The sequence below is a fragment of the Zootoca vivipara genome, chromosome 15 (assembly GCF_963506605.1).
Source record: "Zootoca vivipara chromosome 15, rZooViv1.1, whole genome shotgun sequence".
Taxonomy (NCBI): Eukaryota; Metazoa; Chordata; class Lepidosauria; order Squamata; family Lacertidae; genus Zootoca; species Zootoca vivipara.
In genome coordinates this window covers 12,507,223-12,527,202 of record NC_083290.1, presented here as the reverse complement: position 1 = coordinate 12,527,202, position 19,980 = coordinate 12,507,223, and the positions used below count along the sequence as shown (strand labels likewise).

At 46.6% G+C, this 19,980-nt stretch overlaps 1 protein-coding gene across 3 annotated transcripts in view; it reads left to right on the top strand.

The window, feature by feature from the left end:
• LRWD1 (leucine rich repeats and WD repeat domain containing 1) overlaps nt 1-19,980 on the top strand; it is a 33,018-nt gene that overhangs the window by 11,780 nt on the left and 1,258 nt on the right. For 2 of the 3 annotated variants that reach the window (XM_035139118.2, XM_035139117.2), the window contains exons 6-14: nt 973-1,191; nt 3,128-3,481; nt 6,038-6,164; nt 7,825-7,934; nt 9,086-9,293; nt 10,146-10,218; nt 10,301-10,444; nt 17,368-17,465; nt 19,599-19,757. In XM_035139118.2, the coding sequence (XP_034995009.2) occupies nt 973-1,191; nt 3,128-3,481; nt 6,038-6,164; nt 7,825-7,934; nt 9,086-9,293; nt 10,146-10,218; nt 10,301-10,444; nt 17,368-17,465; nt 19,599-19,757 (1,492 nt within the window). The remainder of the gene's footprint in view (nt 1-972; nt 1,192-3,127; nt 3,482-6,037; nt 6,165-7,824; nt 7,935-9,085; nt 9,294-10,145; nt 10,219-10,300; nt 10,445-17,367; nt 17,466-19,598; nt 19,758-19,980) is intronic. The other variant, XM_035139119.2, reaches the window with a different exon arrangement.

Below are 19,980 nucleotides of genomic sequence, written 5' to 3'. Positions count from 1 at the left end.
ATGGGAAGAGGATGCTGAACTAGACAGGCTTTTGGTCTTCTCCAGCAAGGGCCTTATGCTCTTAACCTCTTAAAAGAAAGATCATGCAGCTTGCCTCGCTTTCACTTTGATGGCCAGTGCTTATACCAGCAAGCACACACTGGTATCTTCTTAAGCATGATTGGCATTCTTGAAGGGGGGGAATTGAGCTTTTTTCATTTCATTTCATTTCACTTTTAATTTGTATACCACCTTTCTATATTACTAAACACAAGGCAGTTTACAAGCTGGAGAAACAACAGAATAGACAACAAAGATCACGCACGTAATAGCAATCGGATCCAATACAAAAAAGTCATAAAAACTTTAAAATAAACAACTTATATCAAATAAAGCAATATTCAATTATCCATTAGAATATGATAGTAAACAGTAAAATTAAATATTGATATTTTTTTTTAGTCTTTATAGTTCCTTTACAGTCTTACAGCTACCATGTTTGAATAGCTTTGCATGCAGAAGCTGGGGATTTCAAAATGCTACCAACAAAGTGAATGACTCCTCATTATTTTTCTGTGTTGAGTATTTCTACCCTGTCTGACCCTTCCTGTTTCCCCAAATGATTGGAAGTCTTCTTGAAAAGTTCTTTGCCACTTTGCATTTGAATTCTCCTTAAAAGATTTTGAAACTAGGAGGTAAAAAAATCAATGCACTTGAAAGTTGCCTGAGATGTCTTAACCATGGCTATATCACAAATAATTTGACAGTGAAAATCTAAGATCTTCCTTAAGAAATGGTTCCTTTAAGCCTAGAATGAACAAGTTGATTACCCTTGTTAAACAGTTTAAAGAGAAAACTATTCTGTCTTTTAAGTCCTCTGGAGAAATGCAGAGTTGTTGATCCCTCTTACAGGTACAGTATTATAAACTGCTTCCTTTCTGCATCTATCTTGTTATTAAAATTTGACCATTCTCCATTATCTTTTTTTATTAGGTGAAAATGATTGCAGAGGAATTCTTGACTTCACTGTTAAATCAGGAAGACAAGGCTACTTCTAAAGTGGGAGAATCGGCTAAGGAGGAGGGGGAAGAGGAAGAGGAGGAGGAAAAAGAGGAGGAAAAAGACGAAGAGAAGGAGGAGGAGGAAGAAGAAGAAACAGAAGAAGAAATTATGGGAAATGCTTCAGATACTGAAGATAAGGTTGCTACTAAGGTCAGAATTTGGCAAGTAAATACCCTGACCACCTCAGTCAAATTAATATGCTTCCCCCAGTAGGTGTCAGTTAACATCTTTCTAGCTCTTGTCTTTGGAAGTTATTGGCTACTCTCACAAGCCAGTTGGGGAAAGGCAATAGTTCAATGCAGAAAAAGGACATTGATCAGTCAGAGCATTGGCTTTGCATGCAGGTTTAGTTCTAGGCATCTTCAGGTAGGGCCGCTTGCAATCCTGGAGGGCCACTGATAGTGTAGACAAGACTAACTTAGATGACCTATAGCCTGATTCAGTATTGTTGCTGACAAGGAAAAAATGGGTATATAAAAAGGAGAATTCCTGGATGCCAAATCCAAGTTTGGGGCAAGTACTCTGGTGAGAGGACCCCAGCAGAGATTTAAAATCACAAAATATTCAGCCAAGCCAAGCCATGGAGATATAGGCTGTTAGACCTTTGAAATATGCTCTTGTGAGTTCCTTTCAAAACTTCCAAGAGACCACATGTTTGCAAGTTAAAAATGGTTTACTTACAAACTCTCCAAAGGTCAGGGTCATGTGCTTTTCCATGTAGCATGTAGAAAACTTACACAGGCAGTAAAACTTGGTTTAGTTACAGTGGGGAAATTACCTAAATTATTGGTAGAAAGAGAGGCTTGTTAGAGCCACATGGTTTGAGCTTGGAACAACCAGCTCAGACCTCTTTACATGCTGAGCTTCTCAGGTAGACTGAGATACAACAATTACCTTCCTCCCAAAGTGAGTAGGAGTAACCTAGCTAAGTCTCACAGGACAGTTTACTCTATACAGTGGTACCTCGGGTTACAGACACTTCAGGTTACAAATGCTTCAGGTTACAGACTCTGCTAACCCAGAAATAGTACCTCGGGTTAAGAACTTTGCTTCAGGATGAGAACAGAAATTGTGTTCCGGCGGCGCAGCAGCAGCAGGAGGCCCCATTAGCTAAAGTGGTGCTTCAGGTTAAGAACAGTTTCAGGTTAAGAACGGACCTCTGGAATGAATTAAGTTCTTAACCAGAGGTATCCCACAAGTATAACATGGCTTCCTAATGGCAGAGCATATGCTTTGCATGCAGGAGGACTCTGGGGCAATCCCTGGCATCAGTGACTAAAAGGCTCATCAGAAAGCAAGAATGAGAGGTCTGCCTGAGACCTTGAACAGCTGCAAAAGAGTTAACAGAACTGGACTAGATGGACTAGCAGCCTGATATTTTGTCATACATTTCATAAACTGAAGCATTAAAGTTTGACTGTGATGAACTTAATAAGATGGTCAGCCTTCTGTAATAAGAACCTAGCTTCCTCCTTAACACCTGGGGTCCGCATTCATTAGCATATAGAGGGAGGAAGTTGGGAATTTCAGCCACAGAAATTAGTCTTTGACCTTGTCCACCATAATACATATTAACTCAATACAAATGGCGTGGTGGCATACTTTTTCCTCCCTTTTTTATGCATCCCTCCTATTATCACTTTCCCTAATTCAGAAAGCATGCCACATTCCAGCAGTGACTGGCCACTTTAGGCAGCATTGCTCTTTCTATGCCTGAAGCGGGGAAAGGGCTGTAGGGAGTGCAGCTGTTGGTGAGAGGTTGTGGGGTGCCACTTTCTTTTGTCATTGTGTATCTCAGCGCCACCCTCCCACCCCAGTAGGTAGGACAAGCCTTTTGGAGATGGGAAAATCTGAAATGCTGTCAATACATCTCATTAATTTAAATAGGAAGATCGATCCCCAGTGGATTTTGCCCTGTGTTTCAGAAAAACAACAGAAATGTTATTGGATTGTGGGACATCGTAGATTGAAGTGAAAGTTGTCACTATGCTGAGTAAGCCACTGTGAAATGATAGCACAGCTTTTGAGTTTTGTTGTGAGAATGAATGAGCGAGCCAGGAGTTGCTTCTGTGCTTTGTTTTAATAGGGCACAGTAACCCCCAGCAAAAGAAAAGGGGCTCATTCCAAAGGAGGAGCAAGCAAGAGATCCCATTCTCGCAGCAGTTCCAACGAGGAAGCCTCTCCCAGCCCCAAGAAGCCCAGCCGCTTGCAGGACAAGCGCAGCCCTGAGAGGGCAAAAGCATCTCGCCCACAGACCAAGGAATCCCAGGACGCTCAGGATTCTGAAGGGGCCCATCGGAATGGAGGGCGTCTTCCAAAAGCACACAGCCACAAAAGGTCCAGTCAGCAGAAAGAGGAGCACAGAGAGGAGGATGCAAGAGATGTTTGTAGCACTCCAATCAAAGACTTGGAAGGCGAGGTATCAGGAGAGTCTTCCAATGTACGGCTTGCTGGGGCAAGAGGGCAACCTTCCTAAAATTGGAAATTTTACAATGAGTTTGTAGGCTTGCAAAAATCAATGAATGCAAGAAAACAAGGAGCCCTGTACCAACAAAAATATATAGAGAAACATCAAAACATGATTTTGATTTATTGGAGGAGATTATCAATATCCTGACATGTTTTGAGTTACAAAGCAGACTTGAATCAGGATAAACAATGTTTTCCCCATGGTAAAACAAGCACACTTTTCAAATGTTGAAAAATAACTGATATGTGACATCCAGTGCATATATAGTTGCTCAAAAGTACAAAATTATCAAGTTTATGTTATGTTATGTCATTTCCTAATGTATCTATCCTCTCAGGCTCGTTTTTGCTGGGGTGAGCTGTACAACTTCAAATTGCAAGTGAGAACACACAGAACTGAGTGTTTCACTGTACAAAAAAATTCCATGCATCTAGTAAACTACATGTTTGGGAGAAGGGTTCAATACTGTTCTTTCTGGCATGCTAGTTTATTGTGTGCAGGGAATTCTAAGGTTCATGCGCATATCTCTATAAGTTAATAGGAATTTCCTGGAAAAATGCAGTGAAAATGCTATACTGTTAGTTACAGGGCTGGATAAATCACGTTTTGCTTGTGGCATGTAAAAATGTTTGTGACTCCCAATTGTTTAACAATAGCAGCAAAACTACTTTTTCCACCTAGGTTAGGCTGTTTAAATGATGAAAGTTAACCAGCAGTTTCCTTTTGTGCAAAAGGACTGTGGGTTCAGTTACCGTAGTTTTGTAGTGAAAGCAAATTCTTAGATTCAGAATGTGCTCAGAGGCAGCCTGAGTTTTAATTCCATTTTTGGAGGTACCTAGCTCAGGCTTGTAGATCTTGGGGTTCTAGTAAAAACAAAAACAAAGTAGGTCTGCTAAGCCTGAAGTCTGCCTACCCCTGGTTTCCTCCATGCCCTTTTATAGATCTCAAACCTTCCACAGATTAGAAGACTGTGACTTCTAGTCTCAGCAGACTGTGCATCCAACAAAAGATAGAATCATAGAGTTGGAAGAGACTACAAGGGCCATCCAGTCCAACCCCCTGCCAAGCAGGAAACATGATGGACATGATCAGCTCTTCCATTGCCAGTCACTTGATTGAAGGGGTGGGAAGGGTAGGGGGTGCTGCTAAATCTACGTCACCCCTCTCCATCTCCCTCAGTTGGTTATTGATGAGACACAGTTGGTGTGCTCTGAAGAACATGGTATCCTGTACGTGCATTGGAAGCATGGAAGCTCTACAGTGAGGGTCTGCGTCACAACTATTTTAACATCCCAGTGTTCTGCCACCTTACTAGTTTGATAACTTTCCTATTTGATGGACTAAGAGCAGGCAACAGTGTGCCTACTGTTTCTTCTTAGAAGCTTTTTGTTACACTTCAGGCAAAAGCCCCTCAGAACAGCTCATATATATACTATGCAATTTGGAAATGGAGCAGCCGCCAGCCAGTTTAAAACAGCACTAAAGGTAAAGGGACCCCTGACCGCTAGGTCCAGTCGCGGATGACTCTGGGGTTGCGGTGCTCATCTCGCTTTACTGGCCGAGGGAGCCGGCATGCAGCTTCCAGGTCATGTGGCCAGCTTGACTAAGCCACTTCTGGCGAACCAGAGCACCGCACGGAAATGCTGTTTACCTCAGTGTTTCTCAACCAGTGTGCCTCCAGATGTTTTGGGAGTACAACTCCCATCATTCTTGACCACTGGTCTTGCTAGCTAGGGATGATGGGAGTTGTAGTCCCAAAACATCTGGAGGCACACTGGTTGAGAAACACTGGTTTACCTTCCCGCCAGAGCAGAACCTATTTATCTACTTGCACTTTGACGTGCTTTCAAACTGCTAGGGTGGCAGGAGCAGGGACCGAGCAACGGGAGCTCACCCCGTCCCGGGGATTCGAACCGCCAACCTTCTAATCGGCAAGCCCTAGGCTCTGTGGTTTAGACCACAGTGCCACCCGCGTCCCTAAAACAGCACTACAGACAGCTTAAAATAGTCTGGACAAATAAAACTGTCTTTGTCTGGTTCTGGAAGGGCATCAGATTTAATGCATATGCATACATTCCCCAGACAGGTTAGGCTGTGAGAATAGTAGCTTAAGATAAGATAGATAAGATATCTTTATTGTCATTGTCCTCTTGCGGGAACAACGAAATTACTTGGTTGCTACATCCACTCCGATAAAGCATTCCGCATAATCCAAAATTACAAAAACCTAATTTAAAACAGTAAATATAATACAAAATAACAAGTAAACTAATATGACTTCAACGTCCAGGCTTTCCATTTAAGGCCAAAATCGCTCTAGAGAAGAAACTGTTCTTGTTCCTTGTCCTAGGACCACCCACAAAGAGCTTCAACACAAAATGGGGTTTTGAATGTGGGTCTCTGTGCCTGACCACAACATTCAATTTCTGCTCAGAAAATTCAAGTTCTCTCCTTTGTAAAACGAAGGCTATGCCTTTTGTGCCATTGACATTGAGCTTATGTTTACAGTGGCCTGCTTTCTTATAGGAGACAATCAGCCTGGAGCCTGTCCATTTTCTACAGTGTCACAGTAAAGGCAACAACAGGGATGACTTTAAGACCCAGTTATGGGCCTGTGTCTTTGAGCCACCACTGGATTGTGGGACGAGGAAAGGTAAGCATGGCTTAAATATGAGAGAAGGAATTAAAATACCAGAGAAGGAATTGTGTTAATAGTTTCAAGGATTTCATAGGGTTGTAGAGTTGGAAAGGACCCCTGAGATCATCTAGCCCCAGCCCACTCCAATATAGGAATCACAGCTAAAGAATTGCTGACACATGGCCACCCAACCTCTATCTAAGAACTTCCAATGAAGGAGAGTCTGCACCTAGTAGTTCTTAAGCCTTTTGAAAATGGCTTTCTTAAAGTTCAAAGTGCATGCCTGACTACACTCAATTTTCTGTATAATGAATCCCAAGAGGCCATGAACACTTCCTCCCAAGGTTCCCACTACTTTCTACCTCATTCACCAGTTTTCCCCCTGTTAGTAAGGATCAGGATCAGGTCCAAGATAGTTGAAATTGTCAGCAAGGCAATTGAGGAATATTCCCATGACTATTATGTCTTTCCTTTTTGAATGTTTGGTAAATGTTCTACGAAAGCATCACGCAAGTCTTTAGTCTGGCTTGGTGGTCTATAGGAGACTCCCACAGTGTATTGTGATTTGTATTGTAATGGTGAGAGATGCGCCCCCATCGCTAATGACAGAAGTTCCCCCTCTCTGGTTCTGATTCTTTTAGCAGGCCCTGTCCTCATGTTTTACTCATTTTATCATTCCAGCGGATCGTGTATTTCTATTTCAAGTGTGCAGGCTAGTTATACCAATTTGATATAGGCAGAAGCTGCTGTTCACAATGCGATTGCATTTTAAGAGGGATAATTTATTGGTTAGATCTAGCCTTGTAATTTCTTAAGGCCCAGTTTACACACTGCTATTTGATTTGCTAAAGTCACTTCGCCATTTTCACATTGTGTACACATTGCTTGAAGGCGCCTTAAGAGGGTAAGATCTATTTCTTACTTAATAAGTTAGCCATCCTGTAATATGGAGCTCTCGGGGCAGCTTACAACATAAAACATCTGCCTTGTACGGTGTCAGAGTGAAACAATGAAAGCCGTGCCTTGCTTCAGGGGTGCAGAAAAAACAAACCTCTGAAAGGGTGTTCAGAGGACATGCCACAAAATCAGTTAACACATGGTTAAAGCTTGGTTGCCTTGTGGAATAAGGAGTGAAATCAAGGCCAGTATGAGTTTTGATGAAGGACTTGAAGGAAAGGAGAAAGCTGGCACCTCCGACATGCTCAGGGAGGAAGATCTGTGCATTAGGGATAAGTGAGTGTAGGCGCTGTCCTCCAGGGAGCAGGACAGTTTTGTCTGAAAAAAGCGCTGAGATTTTGCTGTATTGTTCTAGATAGTGTTTTAAGTTTCTAGTTATGTAGAGCGCCTAAAATCATTGGCCAAGGAAAATGATGCTATGCTTTATATAAATAGAAGATGGTGCTTTCCCTGAGAAGTTTTAAGTTGGTATGTAAGTGTGGACACTGGTCCACAGTAGATGGCGTATAGTTACCATTGGCCTCAGTTGCCCATTTGTAATTGGCTGTCAGTGAGATCAAAGCAGAGATAGTACAGCACTTGGCACATTAGAAGTACTGTATAAGGGGCTATACTCACACAAAAAGTATTCCCACAGCTTCCCCACACCCCCAGGAGCTAAATGTCAGGTCAAATGGGAACACGGGGCTTACAATTCCCTTTTCTTTCTTTTTTTCAGATCCTGTGGTGAGTTCATCCAGAACAGCAGCTACCTGCGGTGGAGACTCTGTCTGTTTAGTGGACTGTGAGACAGGCATTGTCTTGAAAAAGTACAAAGTGACTGGGGAGGTAGGGAAACAAGAATGTCTTGCCAACTCATTTTCATCTATGTGACCAGAAGGACTTCTATAACAAGGGGTGGGAATGGAAGTTGAGAATTCTGCAATGCTACTAAATATATAATTAGATGTTTTAGCATGCATTAGCTTTTGCTGTAGCAGCAGCAGCACCAATTCCAAGACTCATTTCTTAAAATTATGAGATGCTGCAATCTCTTTCTTACTGTTGTTTAATTTTTCTTTCACTGACAACATTCAGTCACAGCACCAAACTGTGAACAAAACCAGGTTTGGCCTTCCAAATGCACAAGCAAACCGTGGTTTAGGGCCGCTTCTCTCCTTTTTGTTTCTCATCTGCTCAGCATCCTTATTTTTGTGGTTCAGGGATCTCTGGTGATGGAACCACAGCTGTGACTTTAGTTTGTTAAATAAGGCTTGCCAAGCACAAATAGATACGCTCTGATGCCTAGAAAGGGGAGTATTACAGCTTTGTACAGTAGTTAGATGGATGGTCTTTTATCTATCTATCAGTTTTTGAAGAATAGAGTTGGCAGTTGTGGATTGATGATAAACTCCCCCACATCTGCAGGGCTAACTGCCCTTTTGCTCTGCTCAATAGCTATAAAAGGTCTCCCCTGACTAAGAGATAGGGTCTAGCCTTTTTTTCTTTGTTGCTGAACTGGTTTTCCAGGTTGCTGGTTTGCTAGGCCTTTCCGAACTGAGCAAAACCCACCAAACCTCCAATTTCCCAGGTTCCTGTGTGGACAGGCTTTGTAGAAGATTAACTTTCTTATTCCTCTCCCTGTGCGTTCTATTTATGATAGCTATGTATTGCTTTGCATATTTTTGCTATGTCCTAGTTTTCCCCTCCCCCTTTCCTGATTTACTTTGTTTCATTGTTGCCCCTTTTTGTGTGAAAAGTCTCTATGTAACTTGTGCTTCTCCTCTCATAATAAAATGACAATCAAGATTTATTAAAAATAAATAAAATGTTATACCCTACTTTTCATTGCAAAGGCAAAGAGGAGCTTTGAGCAAATTTGTACCTAAAGTAGGACATTTTGTGTGTATGTGACTGTGTGGGACCAAAGTGTTTATACACCTTTTGTACTGCCTCTGCCTCACAGCTTGCTTTACTGATGATACATTTCCCCCCTCCAGGAGTTTTTCACTGTTGCATGGACAACTCTGACTATGGTCACTAGTGATGGGCGAAAGAAAAAGCACAATGTTCTGGCTGCTGCTGGGAGACGAGGAATTGTGAAGTTAATTCATGTGACCGCTGATTACTGCTATGGAGAGATCAAGGCGCACAAGAAACCCATTGCTACTGCCTGCTTCAGTCCAACTTCTGAGACGCATCTTTTCAGTAAGTCTCCCTCTAGGTTCACTCAGTCAGCCCTTGCCAAAAAGTCTTTTTTCCCTGAGGCAATGCAAAATAATGCTGTCTTTATCTGTTCCATAGGTAGGACCGTTAATTTATTACAAATCTAAAGCCAGAATTTTGCAGGCATGAAAGCAGTATCTTTCAAGTTCACCTATGGCTGATAAAATTATGCAGATTCCATAGGTGTCTGCTTGATCTAATTAATTTGAATTCAATTAGACATGCAATTAGCAGGTGCTGAACATGCGGTAATCATTTATCTCTGCACCATCTACATTTGCAATCTTGAATGGCTGTTTAAGTCAATTACTTGCAGTGGGATGGAAACTCTTTTGCTGCCCAGCTGAAGCACTGTCACCAGATGAGGGTTGGAGTGGGCACAGTGCAGGAAGTCCGATCCATGTGAATAGTAAAAGGTGATGTCTACCTTCTCTTGTTGGAAGTCCAATGCAAAAGGAAAAGGGAAACTTCCATATGAAACTTCCTGTAGGCACTAACTTCAGCAAGGCTTAATATGCCTTCTCATGCCCTGTTTATGATATACACTTTTAAGATGCAGGATGTTACATTTCTTAATTTCTTAACTCTAAGAGGGGAAGTCAGCAATATTCTAATTTTTAACCACTGATGTGTTTTTTCTTTCTCCCTCCTTCTGCCTCAAAGCCACCTTGGGTCCATACCCCTCCCAGGACTTTCATTCCTCTGCTCAGTGTGGTTGTATTCACATTGTTACCCTGGGTTCCTTTGGGATGAAGGTCATGTTTTGGGTAGTTGATTATTTTGAAGACTGCCTCTATCCTCACCAGGATGCATATTCTCTCTTCTTTCTCCTAGCTGCATCCTATGACAAGAAAATATGCATGTGGGACATTGGAGTTCCAGATTCTGATTATAATTTCAAAGAAAGGTAATGACACCATAATCATAGTTAGCAAAAAGTGGTGAACTGTGAATGGAAGGTGGGAACTAAAATGTGCTTCATTTGCCAGACATCTGATGGTGCTAGAGACCATTGCCACACCCCTGCGCATCGCCCTCGTGCCCTCGTGCCCAGACCGATACTTGGTGGCTGGCTGTGAGCAAGGTTGCTTTGCATGGGACATTAGACTGGATGAAAAGCAACAGAAAAACAGGTGAGTAAATCATGCATGGTGTTACCAGGGCAGAGAAGGTGGAGGAGAGTGGTAAATATACCATGTACTGTAAGCACATTTCATACTGCTGGACCAATTATGATAATTTTATGAAGATTATTGTGAGGGACGAGGGATACAGGGAAGTCCCTCCCATCTTAAGTTCCAGCCCATCCCCAAGCGCAGGAGAGAGTAAGGAGAGCTCTGCCTCCAGCGGAGAGTCAGGAAGTGGTGTCCGAGGCTCAGGCAAGGTTGTGGAGCCCAGGCCGCAGGTGGGACAGGAAGTAGGACGCACAGGGGGGAGGCCAATTCCCCCAACTCCCGAATTGCGACGCAAACGTAGGGGGAAGAGGTTGGGTCTGCCAAAGCTGTGGTGCTGGAAGAAAACGCGCCAATCGCCATTCGGGAGTTCAGACACCTCACCTTAAGGATGCATTTTTACTGCTCTGAACACTGTAAATAATCAGCACTTAATAAAAACCTTAAAAGACCATGCTGGAGTCGTTACTCTAGAGTAGCCATACCAGGCCCTCTGACAGCAACTCCCGAATCTTTTTTTTGGCTACTTTGGAGTGCAGCGATGAGCGCTCAAGAGGCTGAGCATTGGAGGCTGGAGGCCGAAGCAGCGAAGCAGGAGCTGCAGAACCTCACAGCGCACGCACAGCAGCAATTGCATGCCGCTCAGGAGGAAGCGCGAGGGGCGCAGGAGGAGCTGAACAAGCTGGTGGACCAGGTGAGGACAAAAGAGGAGACTGAGAAACAGCTAAGGGTGATGGTTTTGGACCTACAGAAGAAGTTGGAAGAGGAGAAAGCCGCTAGAGGTGGGGGGGTGCCCCAGCCGCAGCTAGTCCAAGTGAGAAGGGGACAGAGCCTAGTCACCAAGTTTAGCGGCGACCCTAGGGAGTACCTAGGATTCGAGACAGAAATAAATTATGCGCTGGAATTGCATGCAGCAGAATTCCCAGATGACGCGCACAGAGTCTCCTTTATCATAGAGCATTTGACGGGGGCCGCCCGAGAATGGGTAAGACCGCTCATCGCGCAAAAAAATCCTTGCATGAAGAACGCAAAATTATTTCTAGAAGCTTTAAAAATAATGTACGCTAGTGACAGTGAAATGGAGGCCACTAAAGAGGAGCTTCATAACTTAACACAAGGAAAATCGACAGTTAGGGACTACTGGGCGAGATTCACCATGCTGGTGCACAAACTGGGATGGGATCTGCAAAGTGAGCCAGTGAAATCAGCCTTCTACATGGGTTTGCACGCAGACGTTAAGGATGAGCTGGCAAGAGGTCCCAAACCGCGAACTATGGATGAGTTAAGCAAAGCGGCGCTAGCGGTGGGGGTGAGACAGGAATCCAGATGGAATGACAAACAAGCGACGCGCGCAGCAAAACCTTGGTTCCCACGCTCCCAGGACAGACCACATCACCAAACCCCACCCCAGGGCCCGCCCCCACACCCGCCCAGGCCAAGCCCAGAGCCGGAACCGATGGAGATCGGAGGAGCGCGCGCGCGGGCTTTTCAAACCCCGGCGGCGCCAAGACGCAAGGAGGGAAGAGGCGGGAATTGCTTTCTCTGCAACTCCCCCAGGCATCGCGTCAGAGACTGCCCTCATCGCAGAGAGTGGCAAGGAAAGGCGGGAACGGTTGTACCTTCCCCAGCTGACGCAGCACCACAGCAGGGAAACGAGACAGCCTGGCTGCAGGAGACAAGGGGGAGCGGCCAGGCACAGTCAGCAGACAACAGCCCCCGCCCGCCCACCCGCACAGAGAGGAGCACAGCCAGCCCACCCCTCCCAGAGCAGGAGTGGTTCTAGAAGTCACGCTCACGCTCCCAAATGGCTATCCCCTGACAGTCCTCGCCTTAATTGACAGTGGTGCCTCAGCCAACTTCTTCTCGAGAAACTTTGCGGAAGAGCACCAGATCCAACTTCTGCAGCTGGATTTTCCCCTGCACGTGGCCACCATTGACGGCAGAGAGCTGCTGGGAGGGGCCATCACGCATCAAACCCCCCCCATGAGAATGACGGTGGGAAGGCACTCAGAGACACTGGCTTTCAACGTCACAACCATCTCAGACCCCCCCATCGTCTTGGGCATGAGCTGGCTGACGCGCCACGACCCCTCCATAAGTTGGCACCAGAGATGCATCACTTTTGGATCGGACTTTTGTCTGGAACATTGCATGCAGCACCAACCAGGGGAGGGGCCTCCGATAGCCACGGTGGCCACCATGCACGTCAAGGGGGGTGAGGCAATACCCAAGCCGTACTGGGACCTGCAGGAGGTCTTCAGCGAAGCGGAGTCCGACCACCTACCCCCACACAGGCCTTTTGACTGCCAGATCAACCTGGTGCCAGGGGCAACTATACCCCCAGCCAAGCTGTACGCCATGTCAGATCAGGAACTGGAGGATCTGCGCGCTTTCATCGACAAGAACCTCAAGCGGGGGTTCATCAGAGAAAGCAAGGCAGCAGGGGGCAGCCCGGTCTTCTGGGTGGACAAGAAAGACACGCAACAGCGCCGTCTGGTGGTGGATTTTAGACGGCTGAATTCGGTGACAGAGCCAATGGCTTTCCCCATGCCCAGAGTGGATGATCTCCTGACAGCGGCACGCAGGGGCAAGATCTTCACCAAGCTCGACCTAAGAGGGGCGTACAACTTGATTAGGATCCGGGAGGGTGATGAATGGAAAACCACGATGTTCACGCCTCTGGGCTCTTTTGAATATCTGGTGATGCCCTTCGGGTTGCAAGGGGGCTCAGCATGCTTCCAGGCCTTCATGCACCACGTCCTGGGGTCCCTCCTCTTCAAGAACTGCTTGGTCTTTCTGGATGACATCCTTATCTACTCCAATGACCCAGTGCAGCATGTGAAGGATGTCAGGGAGGTGTTGCAGCGCCTGAAGGACAACCACCTGTATGTGAAGCTGGAGAAGTGCAAGTTTCACACCAAAGAAGTGGACTTCCTAGGCTACAAGCTGTCAGACAAGGGGCTGGCGATGGACAAGGACAAGGTGCAGGCCATCCTGGACTGGCACAGCCCCAGGACGCGCAAAGATGCCCAACGCCTACTAGGCTTCGCGAACTTCTACAGGAAGTTCATCAAGAACTTCTCTCGCGTCACGGCTCCTATCACCGACTGCCTGAGAGGCAAGCAGAAGTTCCGGTGGACACCAGAGGCGCAAGCAGCGTTCGAAAGCCTCAAGAGGGTATTCGCTTCAGACCAGCACCTGTTCCACGTGGTGCAGGATGCGCCCCTACGCCTGGAGACAGATGCTTCGGACAAGGCTCTGGGAGCGATTCTGTTGCAACTGGACGCCAACAGAGAGTGGAGACCCTGTGCCTTCTTCTCCAGGAAGCTGACCCAGCCGGAACGCAACTACACAGTGTTTGACAGGGAACTTCTCGCGACCCACGCTGCGTTCCAGCACTGGCGACACTTCCTGGTGGGCGCCAAGCACCCCATCCAGGTGTGCACAGACCACAAGAACCTGGAGTTCTGGAGAACTGCCAGGGTGCTCAACCAGCGGCAGATACGGTGGGCAGAGTTCTTCTCGAACTTCAACTTCTCCATCCACTACATCCCGGGAGAGCAGAATGTCAGGGCGGATGCCCTCTCCCGCAAGCCAGAGTACATGGAGGAGGAGTTGCCACCGGCACCCAGGCATATTTTCCCCCCATCAGCATGGTCCTGCGGAGCAACAGTGGTGAGCGAGGCAGAACTCACAGCACTGACAGCAGCTGATGAATTTGCCACCCGCATCTTCAGAGAACTGAGAGGGGGGGGGGAGCAGGCCAAAGACTTTGAGGAAAGGAGGGGTTTGCTTTTTTACAAGGGAGCCCTGTACCTGCCAACCAAACAGCTGAGAGGTAAGGCCCTCAAGCAGATGCACGACAACCCAACGGCGGGTCATTTTGGAAGGGACAAAACCACTCACCTAGTCATGAGACACTTCTGGTGGCCAGGGGTGCGGGAGGATGTTCGGGATTATGTAAGGGGATGTGACACCTGCCAGCGAGCAAAGGTGGTCAGAGCGCCACCAGCTGGTTTGCTGGAGCCCTTAGCCACACCGCACAGGCCGTGGGAAGTAGTGTCCATGGACTTCATCACAGACCTGCCGTCGTCCAGGGGCAAGACCGCAGTGTTGGTGGTGGTGGACCTCATGTCCAAAATGTGCCATTTTATACCGTGTGCCAGGGCGGTCTCGGCAGAAGAGACGGCCAAACTGTTTGTTGACCACGTATTCAGACTGCATGGATTGCCTTTAAGGGTTATTTCGGATCGTGGCCGCCAATTTGTTTCCAGGTTCTGGAGGCGGCTCATGAACCTCCTGCAGGTGGAGGTCAGCTTGTCGACGGCTAGGCACCCGCAAACCAATGGACAGGCGGAGCGGGTCAACGCCATTCTGCAGCAGTACCTGAGATGTTACGTCAGCCAGAGGCAAACGGACTGGGTGGATCGCCTGCCACTGGCAGAATTTGCCTACAACAATGCGGTGCACGTCTCCACAGGGGTGTCGCCCTTTAAGGCCAACTACGGGCGCGACCTCAGATCTTTCCCGGAGAGGGAGGGGGAGGAGGAGGAAGAGGGCCCACAGGCAGAGGATTGGGCAGAGGACCTGGAGACGGTGCACCAGCAGCTCAGAGAACACTTGGAGAGGGCCAAGGAAGCGTACAAGAAGGGGGCAGATCGCCACAGGCGACCGGGAGAGGTCATCAGGGTGGGGGACAAGGTTTGGTTATCCTCGGAAGGTCTTCCCACCAGGGGGCGATGCAAGAAGTTAGCACCCAGGAGGCTGGGCCCCTTCACGGTCACGCAACAGGTCAACCCGGTAGCCTTCAGGCTAGCACTGCCGGAGGACATGAGAGTGCACCCAGTGTTTCATAGATCGCTGCTGTCGCCGTACAGGGAAAGTACCAGGTTCAGGGACAGCGATCAGCCTCCAGAGGGAGGGGGGGAGACGGGAGACGCCCGACAGCTCAATGAGGCAACTGAGATTTTAGACTCAAGGAGAGGGGTGAGAGGACTGGAGTACCTGATAGCATGGGAGGACACTCCGCCGTCCCACAATGAGTGGATACCGGCCACAGAAGTACCTGAGGAATTTTTAGTGGAAGAGTTCCACGCCCTGTTCCCCCACAGGCCCAAGCCCTGGCACATGGAAAGGGAGGGAGAGGGGGAGGGGCAGGAGGAAGGGATAGCAGGCAGCAGCTCTCCATGGAGATGGGAAGCGGAATTTGAGGACACGGAAGAAGAGGTGTGGGTTTCACCGAGGTCAACGACGTCAGAGGCAGGAGAGGACTGGCAGAACATTTTTACTCCCACCAGCTCTGACGCCACTGACTTCTTGGGATTCCCGTCTTCTCAGGGGGAAGGAGAAAGATCGCAGGATTGGGGGGAAATTTTTACACCCACAGGCTCGGATGCCACAGACTTCTTGGGGTTTCACTCGTCCCCAGCAAGCGGAGAGCCACTAGGAAGGGGGGGAGAGGAGCCTGGGAGGGGGATGGATGTGAGGGACGAGGGATACAGGGAAGTCCCTCCCATCTTAAGTTCCAGCCCATCCCCAAGCGCGGGAGAGAGTAAGGAGAGCTCTGCCTCCAGCGGAGAGTCAGGAAGTGGTGTCCGAGGCTCAGGCAAGGTTGTGGAGCCCAGGCCGCAGGTGGGACAGGAAGTAGGACGCACAGGGGGGAGGCCAATTCCCCCAACTCCCGAATTGCGACGCAAACGTAGGGGGAAGAGGTTGGGTCTGCCAAAGCTGTGGTGCTGGAAGAAAACGCGCCAATCGCCATTCGGGAGTTCAGACACCTCACCTTAAGGATGCATTTTTACTGCTCTGAACACTGTAAATAATCAGCACTTAATAAAAACCTTAAAAGACCATGCTGGAGTCGTTACTCTAGAGTAGCCATACCAGGCCCTCTGACAATTATATATTCTGTTTAGCTTTCCTTGCTGGGCAGGGGTTCTCTAGGGCCTCAGTTGATTCTCATGACATCTTCAATAGATAGTGATAATCTAGAAAATTGAGTATAGCACTGGCATAATTCCATAACAGGCAACTTACTTAACTGCACCCAATCAGAAAATAGGGGTGGCACACTTGCATAATTATACCTATATAGTGAGAGAAAATAAAGAACAGGTAACATGTATCCTCCAGGCTAGGAGTTCCAATTTGTTCCTTAGAAACCGGAGAAAGTACTGTAAATAATTATTGATTTCTTCTATAACTTCTAACGATTCACACCTTTTTCTCTGCCCTGTCATTACATTGAGCACTGAGATTGATGACTGATGAGGGATTTTGAACCAAGGTCTCCTAGTATTAGATCCAACTAGAGACCGTAAGTTCATCAAAACATAGAAAGATGCCTGTTTGTCCACGTTGCTTTAGGACTGGGCTATTCTGACAGGTTGTACTTTCCAGGGTCTAAGACAGATGGCTTTTCCATCATCTGCCTACCTACCTCATCCTTAAAAATAGCAATACAGTGGTACCTCGGTTTGCGACCGCAATCCGTTCTGCAGAGGCGGTCGCTCACCGAAGGCACGCTTCTGCACACGCACACGCCGCGGAACCTGGATGTAAACACTTCCAGGTCTGTGGCGGTCGCTCGCCGAGGTAGGCCTAAACTGAGGTTTGACTGTACCATGTATGGCATCAGGGTTGTTCTGCATGCAAAGCACATGTTCTGGCATTCTGAGGTCACACCCCCATAGATGCTTGCAATATAATTGCTATAGTTTTTCAAAACTTGCTCCTCTGCTATAAGAACCACAAACTTACTTTTATTTATGCTGAAAACTGAAGACATATGTTACTCTTTAATTGTATAGTTATGGTGCTTGCACAATAGTGTTGCACAATACTTAAAAAAAATAAATGCGATCTTGCTCTTCCCAATGTTCCAGACCTTATGAAGTAGAATTCCAGTTCCCAGATGATGAGGGGAATGAAACAGCTTCCCATCGAGTGGATGGCCTGGCCTTTTTGAATGAAGACATTGTGGGTAAGAAATTTGCATTCAGATAGTTTAGCACCTCCTGTGATTGCATGCGTAAGGTGACATCGTTTCAGTGGCCTGGTTCACATGTAACACTAAGCCAAACCTGGCTATGTGTGAATGAGCAAGTGTGTGGGTACTCAAGAGGAAAAATTGTGGCTGCTTTGCCAGCTGCTGCACAACCTTGAACTAAGCCACATGTTTGAACCCAGACTTGTTGTTTGTCTCTGTCCATACAAACTATGAACTGTAGCCAAGGTTTGTTCTTGGCTCATTATTTTTGTTTGCCTGGAGGAAGCAAACCATGTAACAGTAAGTCAAACTGTGGCTTAGTTTTGGATAGTGCAGCAGCAGCAAGGCCAGAGGGGGAAGGAAAGCAGCTGCAATTTTTATTTTGATTATGATGGAGAACATAATACTTTCAAAGAACTGTATCATTTTGATGATTCCATTTTCTTTTGAGCCTAGCTAAACTGAAGAAAGGCTGTGCCTGCCTACTTTTTACAGTACAGAACCAGTTGCTTTTAGGTACTGTATGTAGTGAATGTCCTTTCCGGAATACTGAAAAGAATAAGCTGTTAAAATCTATCGTGCCCATCAATCTTGAATTGTTTTGTAGAAAGATGATAAAGCATATTGGGAGGCATTTAATGCATAGAAAAATTAGTGAGTCTTGATTATAAGAGACATTTTTAAATGATCATATGTAATCACTTGATATTATGATGAGAGCTGATCTGAAGGGTTAAGTGATTTTGAGTGATGATAACATTGGGTTGCAACTGCTAAGATTGCTGTGATCCTTTGATTGGTGAACTGAAATCATGTGTATAACCTGAAAGATTGCTGTGGATGTGATTCTTCGCAGCCTCTTTATTTTTGAGGTTGCCCAATGCACATTTGTATTTCAATAAAGGCCTATCTTTTCACCTGAAGCCTGCATCCTTTTTTTCTGGGTGTCTGGGAGGAATACCTTCAATCTACCGTAGAAACCGCTCTTAAATTTCTCCATCTACTCGCACACTCCCTCGTTCACACTTAGGCAGGGTCTTGCATAGTGTTGTGTGAAGTGGGATAATTTTTGTTGAGATGTTTTAGTCACACACGATACAAGCCTTTGGCGTACTTCCCCAGCTTTCTTTCTTCTTTTGCACTTAGAAACATCTTTAATAAAACAGGTTTTTTTAAAAAAAATTCAAGACAAATTGGCAATAAGTAAATTGGCAATAAGTAAACAAATTGGCAAAAATCCCTTTGGGCTAATGCACACTTTTAGAGAAAGGGATAAAAGTAGACTAAAGGCCAGAGAAGATGGGTTAGAAAAGTTTACAAACTATTTGTTCAAAGCTGATGACCTTCCATGCCAGGGTACAGCACTGACCCCCTCCGATTTCCATGCTTGCCAAGTCATAAGAGATAAAGAGAATGTTGCACTTTGAAGACTTCTCTACAGAGAATGGGACATCTCTTTCGTTCCTCATTCCAGGGTTTATGCTTTGTGAACCTGTTATCCTTTATTGAAAGCCCCCAAGTCTTCCACATAGCTCCCCCTCCTTGGTGATTCTTATAGAACAGCAAGTATTCTGCACTCCGTGTATGGCAAGCTCCTCTCTTAAGTCATATGAAACCAGTCCTAAATGTGCACACGTAGGTGGAGTAAGTCCTATTTAATTCTGTGGAACCTACTTCTGGGTAGAGATGTTGGTATGCAACTGCACTGCAAGTTACTGTGGGGAAAAATGTATGATTGAATCTGGTGCAGTATTCATTTGGCTTTCTTTGGCACGATACCAGAAAGGAAATTTTGTGTTGCCATTATTAACCGTCACCTTCTGTCAGGCTATAGGAACATAGGAAGCTGCCTTGTACTGAGTCAGACCACTGGTCCATCTACAGTAACTGGCAGTAGCAGCTCTCCAGGATTTCATGGGGTGTCTCCCAGCCCTACTTAGAGATGCCAGGGAAGAGATGCCGTCTGCATACAAAGCAAGTGCACTATCACCGAGCTACAGCCCTTCCAGAACAGATTATGTGAAAATTAGTATCTTAACTGATAAAAGCTAATTTCATAGGAACATGCAGTCTTCTGGCAGCAGGCACACTACCTAGCAAGGCCTGTTTCTTTTCTCTCCTCTGCAGTTACCAAGAGTTCTAAGACAGGGTCCATAAACCTCTGGAGCTGGAGCCGCTCTTTCAAGCAAGGGAAGGGGGGTCGCAGAACAGTGCAAGCCGTCATCCTGGCCGAACTGGAGTGGTCCTCAACAGATCTGCCTTACCTCACCCTCAGCACGTGTCCGAGTAAGTGTCTCCCATACTGCTGACCCTGCCCTTTTCACCTGCCCTGCTGGTGCCTTCTGCCACTTAGCTCCCCGGCAGCTCTGAGCATCTAGAGGTGCTGGGTGGCAGGCTTTGCCCTCTCGTGTCTCTCAGGCATTGTATTTCATGAAGTATGACATGCTGGCCACCTGGCTTCCATCTCAAAAAGCACGACAGCACCAGATAAGCCCTGTCCTGCTCTCGG